At 41.9% G+C, this 23,654-nt stretch overlaps 1 protein-coding gene across 1 annotated transcript; it reads right to left on the reverse strand.

Moving 5' to 3' along the window:
- Window positions 1-4,870: 4,870 nt before the first annotated feature.
- Window positions 4,871-22,382, reverse strand: BANF2 (BANF family member 2). The gene is made up of 2 exons (XM_090285194.1): window positions 22,257-22,382; window positions 4,871-5,017 (listed from the first exon to the last, which is right to left on the reverse strand). Exons 1-2 carry the CDS (start codon window positions 22,380-22,382, stop codon window positions 4,871-4,873), a joined length of 273 nt encoding a protein of 90 aa, XP_090141320.1.
- Window positions 22,383-23,654: the final 1,272 nt, after the last annotated feature.

The raw sequence follows: 23,654 nt of genomic DNA on the forward strand, positions 1-23,654 counted from the left end.
GAAACATATTAAATAATCTGTATTCAATACATTTTGACTCCTCCCAAAAGGCAATTTTATATCATTCAAATTAATATATATTTTACGTATTAACCTTTGTTTTCTGCCTTTCTCCATTAAAATGCCAGCTATCAAGGGAAGACAGTTTTGTCTCCCCTGTTATCTGCTGCACCTAGAACTGTACCTGGCACATGGTAGGTGCTCAATAAATATTTGTTGGATAATTTTTTAAAAATAACCTGCTTTTTTTCTTAATCCATTGCAGTCATCTCTCCATGACCATTTGAATGCATCTCCCTCATTCCTTCTAATGCCTCTCTGTTCCTGGTAGGCATAACCTTTGCATCCCTGAGGGTATTTGTAACTCATCAAATATACCCTCTATCACCACCTCCAAGGTAGGTCTGCAGGCAGTGTGTACAGATTTAACATCAGGCAGCCTGGAGTGAAATGACTTACTGAATCATTGTGGCCATGTTACTTAACCTCTTCGGTTCCCAGATTTCCCAGCTGCAAGACAGAGAAAATACCTCTTGCCTCATCCCTAGGAGGATTTGGGGAATGCTGTAGTGCCTGGTGTAGTGTTTGCTGAATCAACACCTTGTATTTCTGTTTGTAAAGATTTAGAGCAGCAAACATTTAAAAATTGTGTACATATTTATATATATTTCCAGAAACACTTGCTAAGAGGTTTATCTGCATGAGTCAGCTTTCTTTCAGAAGTTTCCAGGAATAAATCACCTAGGCCACCCACAACTGGCCATACAACTGATAGCTCTTGTCTCACCTTCTGAGGTTGTCATAGTTTTGTCCTATCTTCTTCCACTCTGAGTCACACTTTCAAAAAAAATACTCTGTTTGAAGCTTAGCTTCCACTGTACTCCCCTCTCATTCCCCCACCACAGTTGCTTGGTCTTCGTGTATGAGTCATGGTGACCCCTCACATTATTACCATATACAAAAATATCACCCAGGATGCTTTCTAAAAAATAAGTAGGAGGTTCTCATTCCACACCTGGAGATACTCCACACTCTGAGGCCTCACATGGGAATTCTAACAGTTAGCTATAGCTGCATGACAAACTGCTCCCAAAATATGGTGGCTTAGAATAATAAGATTTATTTATATAAGTCTGTATGTTAGTTGGGTGGTTTTTCTGGTCTGGGCCAGCTATGGGTGATCTCAGCCTGACTCATGGATCTGAGGTCAGTTCTTGGGTTGGTTGGTCCAGGAAGGCCTCACTAACATGTATGGAGGTTAGTTGGCTGTTGGCCAAGGCAATGGGACAACTAGGCCCTGTGCTTCTCAATCTCCTAGAAGCTAGCTCAGGTTTGTTCACGTGGTAGTCATGGGTTCAAGAAAGCAAGCAGAAGCTTAGGCTCACAGATGTCACATCTGCCTTATTATTTAGGCAAAAGCAAGTCACAAGATTAGTCCCCATTCCATAGGAAGGGAGATCAACTCCACCTCTTGGCAGGAGGAGCTGTAAAATCAAATGAATAGGAGGAGTAAAGGGTTGTGGGTGTTTTTAGAATCAGTTACTACAGGGTCTTTCTTGGCTTCAGGGAACAGAGCTGACCTATTCTGAATTATCAGGATAAATGGGATCCCAGTTCTGACTGACTACTACAGAGTGCCAACTTTCCTCAGGGTGGAGACCCTGCAGTGACTGGCTTCTCAAACAGAGCCAGCTACCAGCTTACACTCAGCTTCTGTCTGGGGAAATGGGAGGAAGCCTCTTATCCCACAGACAGAAGTTGCTCTTTCTGAGCTAATTGTGTTTGTCTTTTCCCTCATATCTCCTTCTCTCTCCCTTCCCTGTCCTCCTCCTCCTTCTCCATTTCAGCTCATTCAACCCTATCTTCCCCCTTTAACATCAAGTTGAAATGTCACCTCTTCCTAGGAGTCTTTCTTGACCACTCTCACCCATACCCACTTCTCCTTTCTTTAAATACCAGTACACAATCAGTGCTGCACATTTTAATACCTAAGTTTTTAGATCTACCCATGCATGAAGCTCTTAGCAGGTGCCAGGAATTTTAATCTTCCTAATGCTTAAGTAGATACTATTATTATCATCAGTTCACAAATGGGCAGCTGGGCCAAGTGGGTGACTTTTCAGAGGTCTTGGAACTGGTGGTAAGGGGTGGATTGTTTTCAAAGCCAAGCCTGTCCTACTCCAAAACCCACCCCATGGCAGAAGCTGTGGTTGCCCTGCCCACCCATGTGCCTTCACCCTTACTTCAGTGCATGCGGCTGGCCTGCCTTCCAGCTGCGAGTGCCTGCATTTCTTTGCTTGACCGCTTTCTCAGTGAGGTTTATTTTACTCACGTGGCAGACTCAAGGGCTGAAGGATTAACTTCCTGTGGGAGCAGCACTCAATAAACAGCTGATAAGAGTGGTGTTTAGATACTGCAGGGTGGGTAACTAAATGCCTATCTACACTGGCTCTTGGAGATTCCCTGCAGAACTGGGGTCCAGATGCCACAGTGACAAATAGTGATGACACACCTTTATTGACTGGTTTGCCCTCCCTGCCACACTCCTCCCTCCCCTACTGGCATTTCCTGGCAGCGCTCCTGAATACACCACTTTTCCTCAGACCGTGTCTCAGGGTCTGTTTCTGGGTGGGTGGCTCAAACTAAGATACACCTCCTAACACCTTGGCTATTGTGCCCTCCCTTTTCCCAATCACCTATTATTAAGTTGTAAGCTCCTCGAAGCTGGGGAAACTCATACTTCTCTTGCTTTTTCCATAGCACCTAACCATACTCAGAACCTCAGATACTACATAAACACTAATCAAAACCATTTATTGATTCGTGGATATTTCCAGACTACAGATATCAAGCCAAGAGTCAACATCTGGCCCCTCTTCCTTGCAGATGGTTCAGCTCCTGTTTAAGATGCTAGTCAAATCTATGACAACTTATAAATATTCCCAGGCACCAATCTTTTCTCAAATCATTCGAACAACTTCTGTGCTGAGTAGAAGATGTGCCTCTGACCAGGCTGAGGACACACACACAAGCCTCCTCCTCCTGAGTGTCCTTGAAAATGCTTTAGGGGCTTCATGGGCTAAAGTGACCCCAAGATCCCAATAAAAATCTGAAGTAATGTGATTTTTATTAGTTTTCCTTTTCTATTCACCCATTAGAGAGAGTAGTCCCTACCAGTTGTACAGTGTCCAGTACTTGTATGTAGGACAGAATTGGACTAGATTGAATAAGCTGATAACTGGGCTCCCTTCCAGCTCACAGCTGTGAATTCTCTCCTGAGTGCTACACAATGTACAAGTTCTCAGGAGGCTGGGCTCAAGATTTTGAGAACAGGGACAGTGGTCCTGCTATGCACCACATACCTAATGGATACTATTTCAGTTAATTCACCCTGTGAGGCAGGGTAGTTACCTTCTTTCTCCTACTTTGCAGATGAGGAAACTGAGGCTCAGTGAGGTTAAGTAGCTCATTCCAGATAAGATGGCATTGGCCATAGCTCTTCTGTCAGTATTGACAGCGGCCCAGGAGAGCAAGTGGAATAGTGCAATGAGGCTCAGAACTGGCACACTGTCATTTTGGGCTTGTAACACTGGTTAAGTCTACATCTCAGAGCTGGGAGTTCTTCTGTCTCTAGTGGGAGGAACTTCAAAATCCCATGAAAAAGGTGGGCATACAGGGAGAAGGGAAGAATTGGAGCTAATAACTTTATCTTCAAGGAAGACAAAAATCAACACAAGGGAATGAATGGTTGATGGGAAATATTCCCATTGTCCATGAGGAAGACTTTGGGGAACATGGTATGTGGAAATGGAGTGATGGACAAAGCTATTTCCCTCTCTCCGTACCCTACACCAACCAGCTTCTGTCTTAGAAAATTAGTGACTTCTAATACCATGACTATTTCAGTGGAGAATTAATCCCCTGAATTAACCTGTGCAGGAAAAGGAGGGGAAAGGTTACAAATGGTCAGAACCTGAGTTCTCAGGAGATGTAGCTATTCAAATATTTGGGGCATCCAGTTGACTCACCTGAAGAATTCTTCTCTTTGGCCCCTTTTTGGGGAGAGCTAAAGAAGCAAAGCTGGAAAGAGTTAAGCAGACTGCAATAGAAATAGCCCAGTCATATTATAAACTTAGGAAATGTAACAACTGTGAGACATTCAGGGAAAAAATATAACAACCTTAATCGAGTATTGCTGTCACTATATATTTTCACTTTTTCTGAGTTCAGGAAAATCGTTGATCCTTTGAAGTTAGGTACGACCATGTGACTTTCTCATGGTCAACGAAATGAGAATATAAGTGGAGGGTATCACTCTGGACAGAGGCTTTGAGAAACAGTGTGTAACTCACCATGGCTTGTTCCCACTGTGCAGTACTCATACAAGTGCGTATTGAGAGGGAATCTCCATCAGCTTAAGTCTCAGAGTGACTACAACAGATGGTACTCACCTGATGACATGTACCAAACATTTAGCATGAGAGAGAGGTCAACTTGTCAGCTACTTTCTGACCCTCAAAAACTAAGTGAGATATAATTGTTTAAGCTGCTACATTTAGGGTTTATTTGTTGTGCAGCAATAGATAACTAATACACTGATAAAATTTAATTGCCATCTTAAGAAAAATTGTCCATTCTTTATATAAATATATACTGAGATATTTGGCATGATTTCATGTAAGGGGAAAGAAAGTCACTTCTGGATGGTGAACTTCCGATCATTTTTCTTGTGTTTGTCCTTTTTTATATTCTTGAATTACTTTTTGTGAAAAGTATGTTTCATTAAAGTTAAAAACAAAAATAATGACTCTGAGCCTGGGTCTAGGTACAGAACGTGTCATTTCCCAGGCAGCAGAGCAAGGAGGTGTGTTTATAGGAAGCAGGAGCACCACTCCTTCAGGCAGTTAGAACTCTTCTGGGCCTCACACTCCGTGGCACCACAACAACAAATGAGCCACCTCTGAAACTCGGCTTCATTCTTGTGCATCAGAAGGAACTGCCCCAGCAGGGTGTAGGCCTATGGGGGGGAGAGAGGCAGGGAGGAAAGTGGGAAAGGTTATAATAAACTTGCTCAGGTATGCTGTTCCTCCCCCAACACGAGGACCACATGGAAATAAAAAAAAGAGCAGGTTCGATTTGAGGGAGACTGGCAGTCTCTGAAATCCTGAGTGGGCAATGTGGATTTTGGGATAGGCCTTTGGTGAGATTTTTGGCCAAATTAAGTGCCCATCCCTTGGGGCAGGGTTGGAGAATGTCCAGTCTGGGATGAAGCAGAGCCTGGCCTTCTCAACATTAATGAGCAGTGCATGACTCACCTGGAATCTTGTTAAAAGGCAGGCTCTGACTCACTGAGTCTGGAATGGGACCCGTATTTCCAAATTCTGCTGGCTGATGGTCATCCAAGGACAACATAGAGCCTAGCATACCTCTGATACTCCTTTCAGGCCTCTGATCTTATATTTCTCTCTTATACACACACACACACACTCTTAGACATTTCCATTCCACTACTTTCTCAATTATTCTAGCAAAGGGTTTCTAGCCCTTGACACTGTTGACATTTTGGATAATTTTGTGTTGGGGAGGAGGGTGGTCATCCTGTGCATTATAGGAAGTTTAGCAGCATTCTTGGCCTCTACCCACTAGATGCCAGTAGCACACCCCCACTCCCCCAAATTGTGACACTCATTACCATCTCCAGACAGTGCCACAGGACTAGCAGATAAAGGGCATCTTAGTATTAATTTGCTTCTGTGTGAGAACCCACAGAACCTGGGCCTCAATTTCTGCTTCTTTTGAAGGCACATAGTATGCTTTCCAAGTTGAACTAAGTGAGTTCAATATGAAAGCATGAGAATAGTGTAATTTCCTTTATTATCCTGGATACACAGCCCTGTGGGTGGAGCAGAAGGCATAAAACACATCCATCTTTCCCTTTTGAAGAGTCTCTGAGGATGAAAAACACATATAAAATAAAGATCCCAAGATTCCTGGTCTATGGCATCCTTAGTTTTCTAACTACTTGCCCCACAATGTTTCATTTCTTTTTAACAGTTTAATCAACACTCTGATGAGGAGCAAGGACCATATGGAGAGAGAGACAGCTAAGATCCTATGACCACAGATTGGCCCAGCCACCAAACAGTGAAGCCTGCAGACCTGAGGTCATGTTAAATGCCCACCTCTCAGAGTGGTTTGGGGGCTCTCCAGCCTGGAATGGACAAGAATCAGTGTCCATACCTTAAGTTCTGGGCCATCTCCAGGAAAACCCACTGGTATCTGTTTACTTTCAGTTCTATAAAACAAAGCAAACTTCATTTTGACCAAAGGGAACATATTTTTTAAAAGAGAAATTAAATTAAAGTCGAATCTCAGTCATATAATACATTTGAGCATTGGAGTTTGGGGTCCAGTTGGTGAAAAAAAAAGAAACAAACAGGATTTCATGGACATTTAAAACTGCTATTTTAATCATCCTAAAAAGCAGTATAGTTGCTTAGAACAATCTCATTTTACTTTATAAGCATTCTTGAATTTTCAGTGATGCATTTTACTGAGATGTTTTTAATTGAATGTTTAAAAAATTAAAATTTATTGGATGTTAATTAAGCTAATTGCTAAAGTAGATGTGGAAGTACCAATGTGAGTATAACAAGATCAAGAAACACAGAACTTTGTCCAAGGAGAGAATATTGATGATAATGATGGTAGTTAGTGGTACTTCTGAAGGCCTTTGGTGGGCTCCAGCCCCCTGGTACATTTTTTCCCCCTTATTTTGGGTCCAGGGATCTTCTCCCCAATGCTCTAACATTTTCCCTAATTCTTTAGTTTCCTTAGGCTTAGAATTTTTATTTCCCATCCTCAGCTGATTTCTGTGGCTGTGGCTGAATCTGGTTGTGTCCTCAACCCCCCTTCCTGGAGATTTCTTGAACAGAAACTCATGAGCTCAACCCCCCGTATTGGAAGTTTCCTGCTCACACCCTGTATACTCAACCCCCTATACTGGAAGTTTATTGTATACAGACCCCGTACACTCAACCCCCCTTCCTGGAGATTTCTTGTACAGGGAAATGCCATGATCTCAACCCCCCCGTATTGGAGCTTTCTTGCCCATGCCTTGTGTGCTCAACTCTCCATACTGGAGATTTCTTGCACAAAAACCCATGAGCTCAACCCCCCATATTGGAAGTTTCTTGCTCACAGCCCTCAGCCACACACACATATTCGATCGCCAAGGATGCCCAACCACCAAGGCAGTAATTAACCCAATTTTCTTATCTTGGCCCATGCACGAGGTTGCCTGGCTACCATGGTGTTTGTTTTTATTTCCCCCACTGCGTTGGTTCTACTTCTATTCCAACAAGAAGTCTTGGGTCCGTTTCCAGACACTGTGAGGCAGGTGGGCACTAGGTCGAGCAGGCCACCCCAAAGTGGGTAGGACACATTTCCCTGCCTCAGCTCAGAGCCCCTTCCCGCACACAGGCGGAGGATTTCAGATGAGCCCCCAAATTGTTAGAAATGCTCACAATAAATTACTGGGACACAGAACTTCAGCAGCAAAGCAAGGAGTTTATTCACAAATCTGCAGAGTTGGGTGTACCGCCAGCCAGGAGCATGTGTACCCCCTGGTACATTTTAATCCCTCTCATCTTCATAGGTGTCCTGCCCTATTCTCCAGACAGAGAAGGTTAAGACTTCTGTTTTCCTCAGCCCCATTTTTGCACATCCCAACCATCCACAGTCTGGCCAGGGATCTGTGGAGTTCTCTGCCATTTTGGAGACCTTACTGATGGCATCCACTGGTCTGGTATCGGAGCCTCCATGCCCCCACCAGCCTCAGCAGCCAGAAGACCAGGGAATGCATGGTACCAGGGCCAGAGCTAAACTTTTCAGGAATGTTGCAGGAAGAAGGGCCTCCTCTTGCAGTCTCTAGAGCCAAGTTGCAACCTGATGCTCCCTTCTTCATTTTCTCTGTAGTCTCACATTGCTCCCTTCCATCGGTGGGGAGGGAGAGTTAGTTTGTTTCACCCTGCTGCCAAGGGAAGCTGACCCTGCTGGCTCCAAAAAGCCAGCCCCTAACTTTGGAAAAGAGAAACTGCCCTTCTCTGTCCTTGGGCCAAGGCTCAGAAAAATCTGACTGAGTGGTGAAGTAGAGAAATGGAAACCCTGAGCAGGCGTTCCCACGCTCCCACCACCTTGGACAGTAAGAACCTCAAAGCCAGGTGTGTTCAGTCTTTCTGGTGGCAGCCATGCCCACATGGCTAAATTATGGCACACTTGCCCTCAAGTCCAAGTCCAAACAATGAGCAGGTCTGAACCACTCTACAGTTTGTTGTGTCAATTTTTTGTTAAATAGTAGCAATATTTGTGTCTGCACCAGGTTTGCACCAGGGTTGTGACCCACACAGTCATACCAGGCCCTGCACTCAGAAGGCCCTACTTGGTTTAATGCTCTGTTGTTGCCATCTTGAAATTCTTAATATATTTAAACAAGTGGCCTCACATCTTCATTTTGCAGTGGGTCCCACAAATTAGGTAGCTGACCCTCATCCACGCTAGTGAAAAATTCCAGTCTTCGCTATGATACTTAACCTTTCAAACAGTGATATGGAGGCTCAGCCCTTTCCTTCTCAAGCTTCTATACTCCTGGAAAAGGTCCCAGCTCCTCAGCACCTACAGTGAACGCACTTAGCTACAAGACTTCATTGTGTCATGGACAACTTTCTCTCTTTTTCTCTAACTCAGTGATTTTCAACCTTTTTCATCTCATGGCACACATAAAGTAATTATTAAAATTCTGCGGCACATCAAAAACTATATTTTTTGCCAATCTGACCAAAAAATAGGTATAATTTTGATTCATCACACCAGACTGCTATTTGTGTTGGTTGTTGTAATTTCTTTACTTGATAGTCTAAAGGAAAAAAGGTCAGGGCCCCAGACTAAACTGTATATTTTAAAAATTCTTGCAGTACACTGGTTGAAAATTGCTCTTCTATGTTGACTCTTAATCCTTCACCACCACTGATAGCCAATGACAACCTGGCAAATCCAGTTTGAAACTCCTTGTCGTTAATGTTCAATCCAATGGAGGACTTGCCCCTTCTTCTTTCTCTTCTCTGTCTCCCTGGGGCAAATTTATACTAAAAAAAAGTACTTGTTTATCTGAAATTTAACTAGGTATCTTTATTTTATCTGGCAACCCAATGCAGGGTAACCCTAAACTTAGATGATTGTCTGTCCCAGAGCCTGTCTGCCCAGATTCAAATTTTATCTCTCTCTCTTTTTTAAAGTATATTTTATTGATTGTGTTGTTACAATTGTCCCATTTATTTTCCCTTTGCTCCCCTCTTCCCAGTACCCCTCTTCCCTCCAGCAATGCCACCCTCACCCCCTTAGTTCATGTCCATGGGTCGTGCATATAAGTTCTTTGGTTTCACCCTTTTCTATACTATTCTTAACTTCCCCCTGTCTATTTTGTACCTACTAATTATGTTTCTTAGTCCCTGCACCATTTCCCCATTTCTCCCCCTTCCCCCTCCCAGCTGATAACCCTCCAAATGATCCCCATATCTATAATTCTGTTCCTGTTCTGGTTGTTTGCTCAGTTTGTTTTTGTTTTTATTTTTTAGATTCAGTTGTTGATAGTTGTGAGTTTGTTGTCATTTTAATGTTCATAGTGTTGATCTTCTTTTTCTTAAATAAGTCCCTTAAACATTTCATACAGTAATGGCTTGGTGATCATGAACTCCTTTAGCTTTACCTTGTCTGAAAGCACATTATCTGCCCTTCCACTCTAAATGATAGCTTTGCTAGATAGAGTAATCTTGGTTGTAGGTCCTTGCTTCTCATCACATTGAATACTCCTTGCCAGTTCCTTCTTGCCTGCAAAGTGTCTTTTAAGAAATCAGCTGAGGAGATCAAAGATGGCAGAGGAGTAAGTGGAAGCTACACTAACCTCCTCCCAGGACCAGTCTGGATTTACAACTTAATTTTGGAGAAATCATCTGGAATAACCAACTGAACACTAGCTGGAGAGAAGTCTTATAACCACGGAGAGACAGAAAAGGCCAGTACATCACAACGTGACCAGTAGGGAGTGTGGAGATGCGGAAGGGCTGTCTGGGCTCCCACTGATGGCAGCTGAAGGGACTGAGAAACAGCTCAGCAGCCGGGGGTTCCCCCTGAGAAGGGCAGGGTCTAAACCCCCAGCTGGGCTTCCCAGCCTGCAGCAACAGAGTGGAAAGTAAAATAGTATCCAGCTGTGAAAAGCGAAAAGCCACAGGGTTTCTTGCTAGCTGGAGAGAAACGGCAGGAGGAAAAGAGCTCTTAAGTGAATCACATATGAAAGTATTTTGGCCTCCACTTATCCTGGGCTCAAGCAGAAGGAAGGCAGAGAGGACTGAAGACACTTGGAGAGAGTTTGGCACGGTGGCTTTGAGGGGAGAACTGGGGGAGCAGCCGACTGGGTCCCAGTGCTAACTCATCCCCAGTATTGCAGGCAGACCATTCCCCTGCAAGTGGCGTCAGCCTGAGAGGAAGCAAAAGCCCTGCCTACAGGAATTAAGCCGCCACACCCACGGTCCTTAAGCCTGTCGGCTAATCACAGATTGAATAGATTAACAACTAAAGAAGCCAGACAAAGGCAGTAGGTCCCTGGAAGTCTCCAACAGGCTGCCTAGGGACAGACTGGTACAGGATCTGACGCCACCAGGGGCAGATCTAGGAAGTACGGGTCATTCTAAGAAGCACCAACAAACAAGAGGAGTCACAAAAATGGGGAGACAGAGAAAAAACTCCCCATCGAAAGGAAAGGTAGAATCCCCAGAAAGAGTGCTAAATGAAATAGAGGGGACAAACTATCAGATATGAAATTCAAAACATGAATTATGGAGAAGCTCAATGAGCTCAGTGGAAACTACAAAGAACTCCATGGAAACTACAGGGAACTCCAGAAAAACTACAAGGAACTTACTGCAAATTAAACCAGCATGAAAATGAACATAGAAGCTATCAATAAGAGCCAGGAGGAAATGAAGAATACGATCTCTGAATAGAAGAACACAGTAGAAGGAATTAAAAACAGGCTAGAGGAAGCAGAAGATCGGATCAGCGAGCTGGAAGACAATGTAGACAAAAACTCCCAGACAGTGCGACAAAATGAAAAAAGACTGAACAAGACTGAAGAGGTTCTAAGACAGCTGCAGGACAACATGAAACGTAATAATATCCATATCATAGGAATTCCAGAAGGAGAAGAAGAAGAGCAAGGGGTAGAAAACCTCTTTGAAAAACTAATAACAGAAAACTTCCCTAACATGAGGAGAGAAAGAGTCATGCAAGTCCAGGAAGCACAGAGGGTCGAAATGAAGATGAACCCCAACAGGCCCAATTCAAGACACATCATAATTAAAATGGCAATATTCAAAAACAAAGAGAGAATCCTAAAAGCAGCAAGAGAGAAACAACTAATAAAATGCAAGGGAGCTCCAATAAGGCTATCATCAGATTTCTCAGCAGAAACACTACAAGCCAGGAGGGAATGGCAAAAAATATTCCAAGCAATGGAAAACAAAGGCCTACAACCAAGACTACTCTACCCAGCAAGGCTCTCATTCAAAATGGAAGGTAAAATAAGGAGTTTCCCAGACAAAAGAAGGCTAAAAGAATACATCTCCACCAAACCAGCATTGCAAGAGATGCTAAAGGGTGTGCTGTAAGAAGATGAAGAAACAGAGAGAGACAGAGAGGAACACAAGTGCAAAGGGGGAAAATGACAATGAATAAGTACGTATCGGTAATAACCTTAAATGTAAATGGATTAAATACTCCAATCAAAATACATAGGGTAGCTGAATGGATTAGAAAGCATGACCCACATATATGCTGTCTACAAGAGACCCAACTTAGAAAAAAAGATCTACACAGACTGAAAGTGAAGGGATGGAAAAAGGTATTTCAAGCAAGTGGACATGAAAAAAAAAGCTGGGGTAGCAATACTTATATCAGACAAAACAGATTTCACAGCAAAGGCCATAAAAAGAGACAAAAAAAGGACATTTCATAATACTTAAGGGAAAAAAAACCATCAAGAAGATATAATCCTTATAAATATATATGTGCCCAACTTAGGAGCACCCAAATATGTAAGGAAAATTTTGAAAGACTCCAAGAAAGATATAGACAGCAACACTCTCATAGTAGGGGACTTTAACACCCCATTGTCAACCATGGACAGATCTTTAAAGCAAAAAGACACCAAAGATATTGAGACACTGAACAACACTCTAGATCAAATGGACTTAGTCGATAAATATAGAACTTTTCACCCCAAAGAAGCAAAACATACATTCTTCTCAAGTACACATAAAACATTTTCAAAGATAGATCACATGGTAGGACACAAAACAAGCCTCAAAAAATTCAAGAAAATTAAAATTATATCACGCATCTTCTCAGATCACAATGGCTTAAAATTGGAAATCAACCGCAAGGAAAAAAACTCAAAAACATTTAAACTCGTGGAGAATGAATAACATGTTATTAAATAATGAATGAGTTAACAATGACATCAAGGAAGAAATCAAAAAGTTTCTGAAAACTAATGATAATGAACACACAACAACCCAAAACCTATGGAATACAGTGAAAGCATTCCTAAGAGGAAAGTTCATAGCAATACAGGCCTACCTAAAAAAGCTAGAAGAATCTCTAATAAAAAATTTAACCCTGCAGCTAAAAGAGCTAGAGGAAGAACAACAAGCAACACCCAGATCAAGTAGAAGGAAAAAAATCATCAAGATCAGAGCAGAATTAAATGACATAGAGACTAAACTAACAATTCAAAAGATCAACATAAGTAGGAGCTGGTTCTTTCAAAAGATAAACAAAATTGACAAGCCTTTAACCAGGCTCATCAAGAAAAAAAGAGAGAGGACCCAAATAAATAAAATCAGAAACGAAAGAGGAGAAATCACAACTGATACCACAGAAATACAAAGAATTGTAAGAAATTATTACGAACAACTGTATGGCAAGAAATTTGACAACCTAGAGGAAATGGACAAATTCCGGGAAACATAGGGTCTTCCAAAACTGAATCAAGAAGAAGCAGAAAGCCTGACTAGACCAATAACAACTAGTGAAATTGAAGCAATAATCAAAAAACTCCCGGCACACAAAAGCTCTGGACTGGATGGCTTCACAGGTGAATTCTGCAAAACATTTAGGCAAGAACTAACTCCTATCCTTCTCAGACTATTCCAAAAGATCCAAGAAGAGGGAAAAATCCCAAACTTGTTCTATGAAGCCAGTATTACCCTAATTCCAAAACCAGGTCAAGACACAACAAAGAAAGAAAACTACAGGCCAATATTGCTGATGAACATAGATGCTAAAATCTTCAACAAAATATTGGCAAACCAGATCCAGCAACACATTAGAAAGCTCATATCCCACAATCAAGTGGGATTCATCCCAAGGATGCAAGGATGGTTTAATATTCGCAAATCAATAAACATAATACACCACATAAACAAAATGAAAGACAAAAACCACATGATCATATCAATAGATGCAGAAAAAGCATTTGATAAAGTACAACACCCATTGATGATGAAAACTCTCAGCAAAATTGGAATAGAGGGGGCATACCTCAACACAATAAAGGCCATATACGAGAAACCTGAAGCCAACATCATATTCAATGGGCAAAAACTGAGAGCAATCCTCCTGAGGTCAGAAACTAGACAAAAATGTCCACTCTCTCCACTCCTATTCAACATAGTCTTGGAAGTTCTAGCCACAGCAATCAGACAAGAAAGAGAAAAAAAAGGCATCCAAATTGGAAAACAGGAAGTAAAACTGTCATTATTTGCAGATGACATGATAGTGTACATAGAAAGCCCGATAGACTCCACAGAAAAACTACTCAAACTAATAGGTGAATATGGCAAAAGAGCTGGGTACAAAGTCAATATTCAGAAATTGAAGGCATTTCTGTACATCAACAATAAAATATCAGAAACAGAAACTAAAAGAAAAATCTCATTTACCGTAGCAACAAGAAAAATAAAGTACCTAGGAATAAACTTAACCAAGGAGGTAAAAGACCTGTACTCAGAAAACTACATAACACTGAAGAAGGAAACTAAGAAAGATATAAATAAATGGAAGCATATACCATGCTCATGGATGGGAAGAATCAACATCATTAAAATGTCCATACTACCCAAAGCAATTTATAGATTCAATGCAATCTCTATTAAAATACCAATGACATTTTTCACAGACCTAGAACAAATACTTCAAAAATTTATATGGAACCAAAAAACAGCCCAAATAGGCGCAGCAATTTTGAGGAAGAAGAACACAGCAGGAGGAATCACAATACCTGATATCAAACTATACTACAAGGCCACGGTAATCAAAACAGTCTGGTACTGGCATAAGAACAGACATATAGATCAATGGAACAGAATAGAGAGCCCAGAAATAAACCCAGGTCTATACGGTCAACTAATATTTGAAAAAGGGAGAAGGAACATCAAATGGAGTGAAAAGAGCCTCTTCATCAAATGGTGTTGGGAGAACTGGACAGGGACATGTAAAAAAAAAATGAAACTAGACCACCAACTTACACCATACACCAGAATAAACTCAAAATGGATCAAAGACTTAAATGTAAGCTGTGACACCATAAAAGTCCTAGAGGGAAACATAGGCAGGAAAATTTCAGATATCCCACATAGCAACATTTTCACGGATATATCTCCTAAGGCAAGGGAAATAAAGAAAAGAATAAACAAATGGGACTCCATCAAACTAAAAAGTTTATGCTCAGGTAAAGAAAACATCAAAAAGATGAAAAGGAAACCAACCACATGGGGAAATATATTTGCCAAGGATATCTCAGACACGGGATTGATCTCCAAAATATATAAAGAACTCATACAACTCAACACCAAGAAGACAGAGAACCCAAATAAAAAAGGGGCAAAGGACCTGAACAAACACTTCTCTAAAGAGGACATACAGAGGGTCCATAGACATATGAAAGAATGCTCAACATCACTAGCCATCAGAGAGGTGAAAATAAAAACCACAATGAGATACCACCTCACACCAGTCAGAATGGCCATCATCAACAAATCAACAAACAACTTGTGCTGGAGAGGATGGGGAGAAATGGGAACCCTGGTGTAATGCTGGTGGGAATGCAGACTGGTGCAGCCACTATGGGAAAGAGTTTGGAACTTCCTCAAAAAACTAAAAATGGAACTGCCCTTTGAACCAGCAATTCCATTGCTAGGATTATATTCAAAAAATCCTGAAACACCAATTCAAAAGAACCTATGCACCCCTATGTTCATAGCAGCACTATTTACAATAGCCAAGTGCTGGAAACAACCTAAGTGCCCATCTGTAAATAAGTGAATCAAAAAACTGTGTTACATTTACACAATGGAGTACTATGTAGCAGAAAGAAAGAAGGAACTTCTACCATTTACAACAACATGGATGGAACTAGAGAGAATTATGCTTAGTGAAATAAACGAGGCAACAAAAGAAAAATACCTTATGCTGTCACCTATTACAGGAAACTAATGAACAACACAAACAAATGAGCAAAATTGAACCAGAGGTATGTAAACAAGGAGTAGACTAACAGTAACAAGGGGGGAGGGGGGAGGGAGAGAAGAGGGTAAGAAGGGGAAGGGTCTAGTCAAAGAACATGTACAAATGACCCACGTACATGGACAACTGAGTGGGGACTGAATGTGGGAGAAGGGAAGGACAGGGTGCAGGGAAGCAAGAGGGGGAAAAAGTGGGACAACTGTAATGGAATAACAAAAAAAATGTTAGTGGGGGAAAAATGAAAATATGAAGAATGGAAATGCCAGTTCAGTGGATATTAGAAGGACAAGGATTTTCCTTCACACTGTATATTTTTCTCCCTATCTGATCCCTCCAGAGTTTGGCATTCTAAAGAAGTAAGTAATGACTTAAGTTTCTTTGCATAAAACTAATAAGGCCAGTTGTTAATAGAGGTTTTTCTTTGACCAAGATGTTGGCTGGATTGTCATGCCTAAAGGAGACATGCTTGGGCGCTGGTTGTTACCAAAAAGCCCTGAGGAACAGGAAATGACTTTCAAAAGTAATAAAAGCCCACGAGATAAAAGGTCTGGTACCGTGGTTGGTCGTGCAGTCCACAGCAATCTTTCCAGGGAAGGAATGAAGGTTGTTTTCCTGAAAGATGGTTAGAAGGGACCTTAAGGCACAATGCAAAACCAGAAGGACTTGGAAAAGACAAGTGAGTACAGGCAAGGCTGAATGCCAGGTATGTGACTCAGCTTCTGTGCCCTGAAGGGCAGACCGAATGTCACCCTAAATGTTCCTTGCGTAAGTTCCAGCAAAGCAGAACTAAAGATCATAAGTGATCATTTGCTGCTCTTGTTGTGTTTATGCAAATGAACAGGATAAGTTAAAAATGGGCTTAATGTAGTCCCTTTAATGACAAGGAGGGTAATCTTAGGGAGAAAATTTGTTATTCAAGGAAAATCACAATGATCAGTGTCAGACTATAAAGTAGTGCAGCTAAATGTCTTTAAAGTTCCTTTTCATTTAAAATATGTTTTCATTTGAAAGTTAAACTATGTCTGTGGTATCATCAAGGATGTTTAATTTACAGGGAAGAAGAATGTCAAATGCCTTGCAACTGGATGTCTTTCCAATAAGACAGTCTTACAGGTTTAGAGACTTGTTTGTGGGTTATGTTACATAAATTAACATGTGTTTTCTGTTTTCAAAGGGCATAAGCCTATGATCTCATTACCTGAGTGATTGTCTGTACATATAGCTCTCACTTAATCCTGTCTGCAGTGCTGCCTTCTGAGACTCAGCGGTTTGACTGAACTAAGTGGCTGGGTTGGTGAAGTATGGGGTGGTCTGTGGGCTTCACTTTAAAACTGGTTTCTCTTTTCTATCCTAATGGCTTGGACAGAAAGGGCCCAGAGGTCTGAGAGGGGGGAATCCTAAAATGTTTCCCTCAGCCCAAACTAAGTATAATGGGCAAAAGGGTTTTGGACAGGTGAGATGTGCCTGGCACACCTTTCTTCAAAGAAGCCTTTTTTTTCCCCCTAACGTGGGACACTGAAAAATTAATACCTGCCTTTTGTCATCTAGTGGTTATGAATTGAATAATGTCTTTTAACCCTGTTGCCAAATCCGTTGCCCCCAGAATACAACAAGGATGCCAGCCTGTTAAATCAAGCATGCCATTGTCCGGGGACAGCCAACTGACCTGGAGTCTGCATGGTCCTTCGCCATGTGGGAAGGCCACCCTCCCCTCCACACCCCCACTCTTATTAGGGATTTCTGGACCCAAGGGTAGGTAGGACGACGACCATGTCCAGCTTAAAGCAGCTAGAGGAGCTCAAGATCTTTGCCCATTGTCCTTTATAAGATTATAAAGGGTCTAAAGTCTGAGAGGGAGGGATTGTTATTTTTTATTGTTAATTAATTAATCATTTATTTATTTAAAAAAAAAGAAGAAGAATATATGAAAGAGTGAGGCTGGAGAGCTTGTATGTACGACCCATGGGCATGGACTTGGGGCGGGATTGCTGGGCGAGGGGGGGTTCTGGGTGGAGGGGAGCAAAGGGGAAAAATTGGAACTATTGTAACAATATAATCAATAAAATATACTTAAAGAAAAAGAAGAAAGAAATCAGCTGATAGCCTTGTAGGCACCCCTTTGTACGTAACTCTCTGCTTTTCTCTTGCTACTTTTAAGATTCTCTCTTTATCTTTAACCTTTGGCATTTTAATTATGATGTGTCTTGGTGTGGTCCTCTTTGGGTTTTAGCGTGTTTGGGACTCTCTGTGCTTCCTGGTCTTATATGTCTATTTCTTTCACCAAATTTGGGAAGTTTTCCTTCATTATTTTTTTATGTAAGCTTTTGATTTCTTGCTCTTCGTCTTCTCCTTCTGGCACCACTATGATTCGGATGTTGGCACATGTAAAGTTTCCCCAGAGGTTCCTAAGCCTCTCTCATTTTTTCAATTCTTGTTTCCTCATTCTGTACTGGTTGACTGTTTTTTTCTTCCTTATATTCCAAATCATTGATTTGAACCCTGGTTTCCTTCCCTTCACCATTGGTTTTGTGTGGATTTTCCTTCATTTCATTTAGCATAGCCTTCACTTCTTCCATTATGCATTTGCCATACTAAAGTATGTCTGTTCAGTCTGTGAGCATCTTTATCACCAGTGTTTTGAACTCTTCATATGTTAGGTTGGCTATCTCCTCGTTGCTTAGTTCTGCCAATTGAACTTTGATCTGTACCCTCTTTTGGGCCATACTTCTGTGTCTCCTCATCTTGACAGGCTCCTGTGTTTGTTTGCCTCTGTGTCTTAGGTAGAGTTGTTGCTCCTGTTACATTGTAAAGAGCAGAGCCTTAGGTATTCATCAGTACAGGGGGACCTGTGTTCACCACATTGTGGTGCTGTGTGAGGGGGAGGAGTCTGAGAGGCAACAATGCTGCTTGCTCAGCACTTGTCCCTTTTCCAGGCACTTCTCCCACTTTCGTATGGGACTGGCATCTCTCTGTTACCCTGGCTGTCGATCCCAGAGTGGTTTTGTCTGTGGGTGTTTCAGGATCATGGGGCCCCTTTAAACAAGTGGACTCTACTGAGAGACTGGTAGTTTCTTCCTCCACCCCAAACCCCACTGGTTTGCACAGTCAGAAGCAACGAGGCTTTATTTTTTCTGGTGCTGGAACGTGAGCTGTGCAGTCTGGTGTGGTGCTGGGAGTGCTCCCAAGGTAACCCTCTCAATTTTTTAAACATTTGACTGCACTTCCTGCAGCCTGCCACTGCAGCTGCCACCAGACCACATTGTCCTCACCCCGGCTCCGCCCCTCCTACCTGTCTGAATTTGTATTTCTTCTTTATATCTTTGTTTGTTGGACTTCCATGCAGCTCGATTTTCTGGAACTTCTGGTTGTCTCTAGTTTTGAGGTAGTTTTATTCCTTCTAGTTGTGGAGGGAGATGCAGCATGTCTATGTAGGCATCCATCTTGGCCGGAAGTCCAATTTTTTTCTCTTATTTTGAGTGACCTAAGTGAATCATGTGGCTGCTCTGTGCCTCAGTTTCCCCATCCATAAAATGGAGATGAATATGACTTAGGGTATTTTTTTGATGGTTAAATGAAATAAATATATGTGATGCACTTAAAACAGTGCCTGACATGTAGCAAACATCTTGTACTAGGTTTGTTATTAGAAGAGATTTGGGGAGCAGATGGCACCCAGAACATTCATTCTGCTCTGACCTTCCAAACATCTTTCAGGAGGAAAATTTAGTCTCAAGAATGTGACTTTATAGTGTCTTCAAAGAGCCAAACCAGAGTCTCTGGAATATTGGAATAACTCCAGATTATCTCCAGAGAAATGCATCTTCCTTTATGGGGCACTGCCCACTAATTCTGAATTTACCAAATGCCTAGAAAGTCACTCACTCCTTGGAGGGATTTTCATAGGGAGAGGAAGAATACAAAGAACATAGGACCAACTTCTGCCTCAAATGATGTGTGGAAGTACACCAAAGGCAAGTTTTACCTCTAACTTACTGAGTGTGTTTCTCGGTCCACATGTAGAAAAAATAGTCAACAGTATGGATGTCACAGCAAAGAATCCCACTGAACACTCAAAATCTTCAGAAACAGAAGCCCATTAGGCTAGGGTGGGTGAGCAAAAGGAAGACTTACTTCCCAGAGGAGGTGGGCTGTGAGGGGGACCTTGAAGTGGTTGGAAGTGCATTTCAAAAGGGACCTTCAGTCTTCAGGATGGGGGTCACATATGTATTTGTGGATTGTGGACAGTTTGACTAGAGTATGGGGATGAGTGCATGGAGGAACAGAAGAATATAAGGTGGAACTAGAGCTAGGCTGTGGAAAGCCTTAAGCATTTTGTGTATAATTTATTTTCCTTTCTCAGTAATTTTTTCCTCTTTTGTAGGCCTTCCGCCATTAAATCTAAAGCAACATTGTCCAGTAGAAATCTAATATCAGCTAGCCACATATATAATTTTAGATTTCATAGTATCCCACAGCAAAAGGGGGAAAGACACAGGTGAAATTCATTCTAATAATGTTTTATTTCCTCTCATATTTCTAAAATATTATTTCAACATGTAATCAGTAATATTATAACCAAAAATATTGATGAGATAGTTTAAATTTTTTTAAGTCTTTAAAATTGCTCTGTGTATTTTATATTTTTATCACATTTCAATTCAGACATATGCTCACTGGTACAAGTGGCCAATGGTCACCATGTGGGAGGTAGAGAGCTAGGTCCGCAAGCTGAAGCTGACTGCCTCAGGGAAGGGCAGGCATGAGATCACCCAGAGAGAATGCAGCTGAATGTTTGACTTTGGGGCTCCTGAAGAGACTTGGGTGAATCCATAGCAAGAGGTCTGGGCTCTAGTGTCCGGAGAGCTGATGGTCAGGCAAGTAGTTCAAGGGCAGCCTCGTGGTCTGCATTTCAGCAGGTCCTCAGAGTGCAGAAAGAGCCAGTGCCCATGAGACAAGGGCAAGAAAACTGTCATGACTACAACTGTGACCCTGGGTAGGAAGTTCTTGAATGCCTGAAAATTCCTCAGTCATCTATTCCTTTGTCCTAAATGTGTCTATCACCCTGCCTACAATCCTCATTAAAAACACAGTTAAGCCCCAGCTGGTGTGGCTAAGTGGGTTGAGTGCCAGCCTGCAAACCAAAGGGTCACTGGTTTGATTTCTGGTCAGGGTACATGCCTGAGTTGTGGGCCTAGTCCCCAGTTGGGGGCATGTGAGAGGCAGCCAGTTGATGTTTCCCTCTCTTTCTCCCTCTCTTCCCCTCTCTCTAAAAATAAATAAATAAAATCTTAAAAAATAAAACTATATTCTCTTTCTCTCCTGGAGAGTACAGCACTCCCCTCTGCTCACTCTAGCCTGAGTTCTGGTTCAGTTCTGACCAAAACCCACTTACACACAAGCAAAATACTCTTGGCTCACTAACCCCACTTATTTTCAATTTCCAACAAAAAAAGAATGTGCAAGTGACAGTGATGGGCCAAGGAGTCACGTGACCAGATATATTCATGAGAGATGATTCTAATCAGAATCTCAATTCATACATGTATCTAAGTCTAGTGAATCAAAAGTTATATACCCCCAATTCTGTTTAGGCACACATGCACCATGCTTGCTGTAGTGTTACTGAATTAACACACCACACCCCAGAGTAAAGAATCAAATGTACCTCAATCATGCAGCTCCAACTTCCTAACAATACCACCTATTGGATACTAAATTGGTTGCTAGATTGGGGTGATTTTCAGAATATTTAACACCTAGTGCAAAGCAACATGGTCAATCAGAAAATCACAGGCCCAGTAGTTCAGGTTCCTCCTGGAAACAGCTGCACACTGCGCCAGTGCAAATGAAACTGATTTTCAGCCATGCATGCAGTAGTTTCCAGCCTTGTTGGGTGTTTCTGCATTATATTTCTGCCTGGTAGTGTTGACTGATGTTGAAAACTGAAGGGAGTAAGCAACAATAGTTCTATTGTTGGTGCCCCTCTTGATGGAGCATGCAAGGCTCTATGTAAATTTCCATCCACCTCTGTATGTACTCACTTTCTTTGGGTGCTCATTGGGACCATCTCCCATTCTCTCCTAAAGTTCCAAGCAGCCTTATAATAATAGCACCATAGAAACACTTACATAAAAAGAATGCTCAGATGCCATTAGATATCCTTGAGGCCATTCTTGGGCTGTGAGTGACATCTTTGAACAACTCACATCCTGTTACTCCACCTGCCATCACCAGGCTGGTGCTCTGGTGAGGAAATGAGGCTCCACAGGACTCTTAATGCAGGTGGTGAGTGAACCCAAATCACCAATCCCAATAATTAATCCCCAGACTCAAGTGGCTGGCTCATCTCTGTTAACCCCTGGGTGTTTGAACACCAAGTAAATCATACTTGACTCAGCTGCTCTGAGCCAAAGAGAATCAATTTTTCCATCACCAACTGGCCCTAGAGGCTGCCCAAGCATGTGGGGTCATAAGCACAGAAGCATGTGGCACCCTGCCAAGTGGTAGCTTTGCTCTCTCATGGCCACTTACAGGAACATGAGGCAGTGACTGCCATCTGGCAGGAGTAGGGGAAGAGAGGTTGGGAAGAAAAGTTGGAGAAATAAGATAAATGGAATTACCTTATTGAAACCTTTGGTGACCAAATTGATTGCAAGTTCATGGCTGATCCCATCTATCCAGACAACATCCTTTTCTCCAATGGGTTCAGACAGAAAAGCTCTTAACCTAGGAGACATGTGATCCATTTTCTGCAAGAGCAGTGAAAGAAAAGGGTTAAGAAGTACCTGGCTGCTCACAGTGTGAGGAGACAGGGAACTCCCTCAGCCTACTGAGGGACTGGGTGGGATGGATGGCAGGTTTCCTTTCACCTCCCAAATTGATTAGGGACTTTCAGGTGCCAGGTATCATGCTCAGCACATTCTGAAGGCCTTTACACATCGATTTCCACTTGGATGGACTAAGAGATGTCTAGTGATGGCCACAGAGGAGCCTAATAAAAGGTTGTGTTTAATATTAAGAATTGCAATAATCCTTTTCAACTCTTTCCATCTTCAGTGCTTAAAGAAACATTGCTTCTTTCAGGTAATTACCCTACTTTCTCTGTCACCCAACACTTTTTTATACTTTTATTTTTCAGATCTATCACATTCTATAATAATTGGCTATTTGGTTACAAGTAACAGAAAACTCTTAAACTGGATCAAGTATTAAAAAAGACAATATAACAAAAGCCTAAGGGTAAAGGTAGGTATGGTATAATCAGGTCACAGCTTTATTTCTCTGATTCTTTCAATTTTTCCTCTTTGTGTTTACTTCAGTTTTGGTTGTTTCCCCTCATGTCGGCAAAATGACTGCTACAGCACTTATATTCCCCAACAATGGCACCCCAAAAAAAAGAAGGAGAGAGAGAGAACATATTTCTGAGGAGTTCTAAGCAGAGCCTCTTTCAGTCTCAAAGGCCTTCCTAAAATCACTGTGTAAGCTTAGCGTTACCTGTATGCACCAATCCTAGACCTGGGAGTGGAGTTTGGCTTTCTATAAGCTACATGTGAGCTATGAGTTCAAGCACAGTTACCCAAACAATATCAGGATTATTATTCAGAGTTGAGGAGATGGATATTAGAGCAGTAACCCTAACATCCCTCTGAAGTCCACCCTTTTGTTGAACCAACATTCATATACTCACCTTCCCTTACATAATCATCAGAAACAGCCACACTTAGCTAAAAAAACCCTCAACCCCTTCCCCAAATGGTGAAGTCCTATGATTCAGCCAGTTACTGGATTCAATTCAAGGTCATATTTTTTGGAAGATGCATCATACTCTCCATCATGTCTCAAAGTAGCTACTCATGGAATAGTAACCTATGAACTAAATTCTGAAGTTCACCATCATCAGCATAGCTAGCAATGCCAAGGAAAACCCAGTATAGCTGCAATAAGCATTTCCAGAATGGGAATTCTTCATGTGGAGAAGGGAAGAATGGGGAACAAATTCAGTTGTCATTGGTCAATAA

This window comes from Furipterus horrens, unplaced genomic scaffold, assembly GCF_987537825.1.
Source record: "Furipterus horrens unplaced genomic scaffold, mFurHor1.1.pri manual_scaffold_8, whole genome shotgun sequence".
Taxonomy (NCBI): domain Eukaryota; kingdom Metazoa; phylum Chordata; class Mammalia; order Chiroptera; family Furipteridae; genus Furipterus; species Furipterus horrens.

Excerpts from the sequence above, each read along its gene's own strand:
- BANF2 (XM_090285194.1), bottom strand. The coding sequence starts at position 22,382 with ATGGATCACATGTCTCCTAGGTTAAGAGCTTTTCTGTCTGAACCCATT. Across the intron at positions 5,018-22,256 it reads TCACCAAAGGTTTCAATAAG|GCCTACACCCTGCTGGGGCA; the intron begins GTAATTCCATTT and ends TCCCCCCCATAG.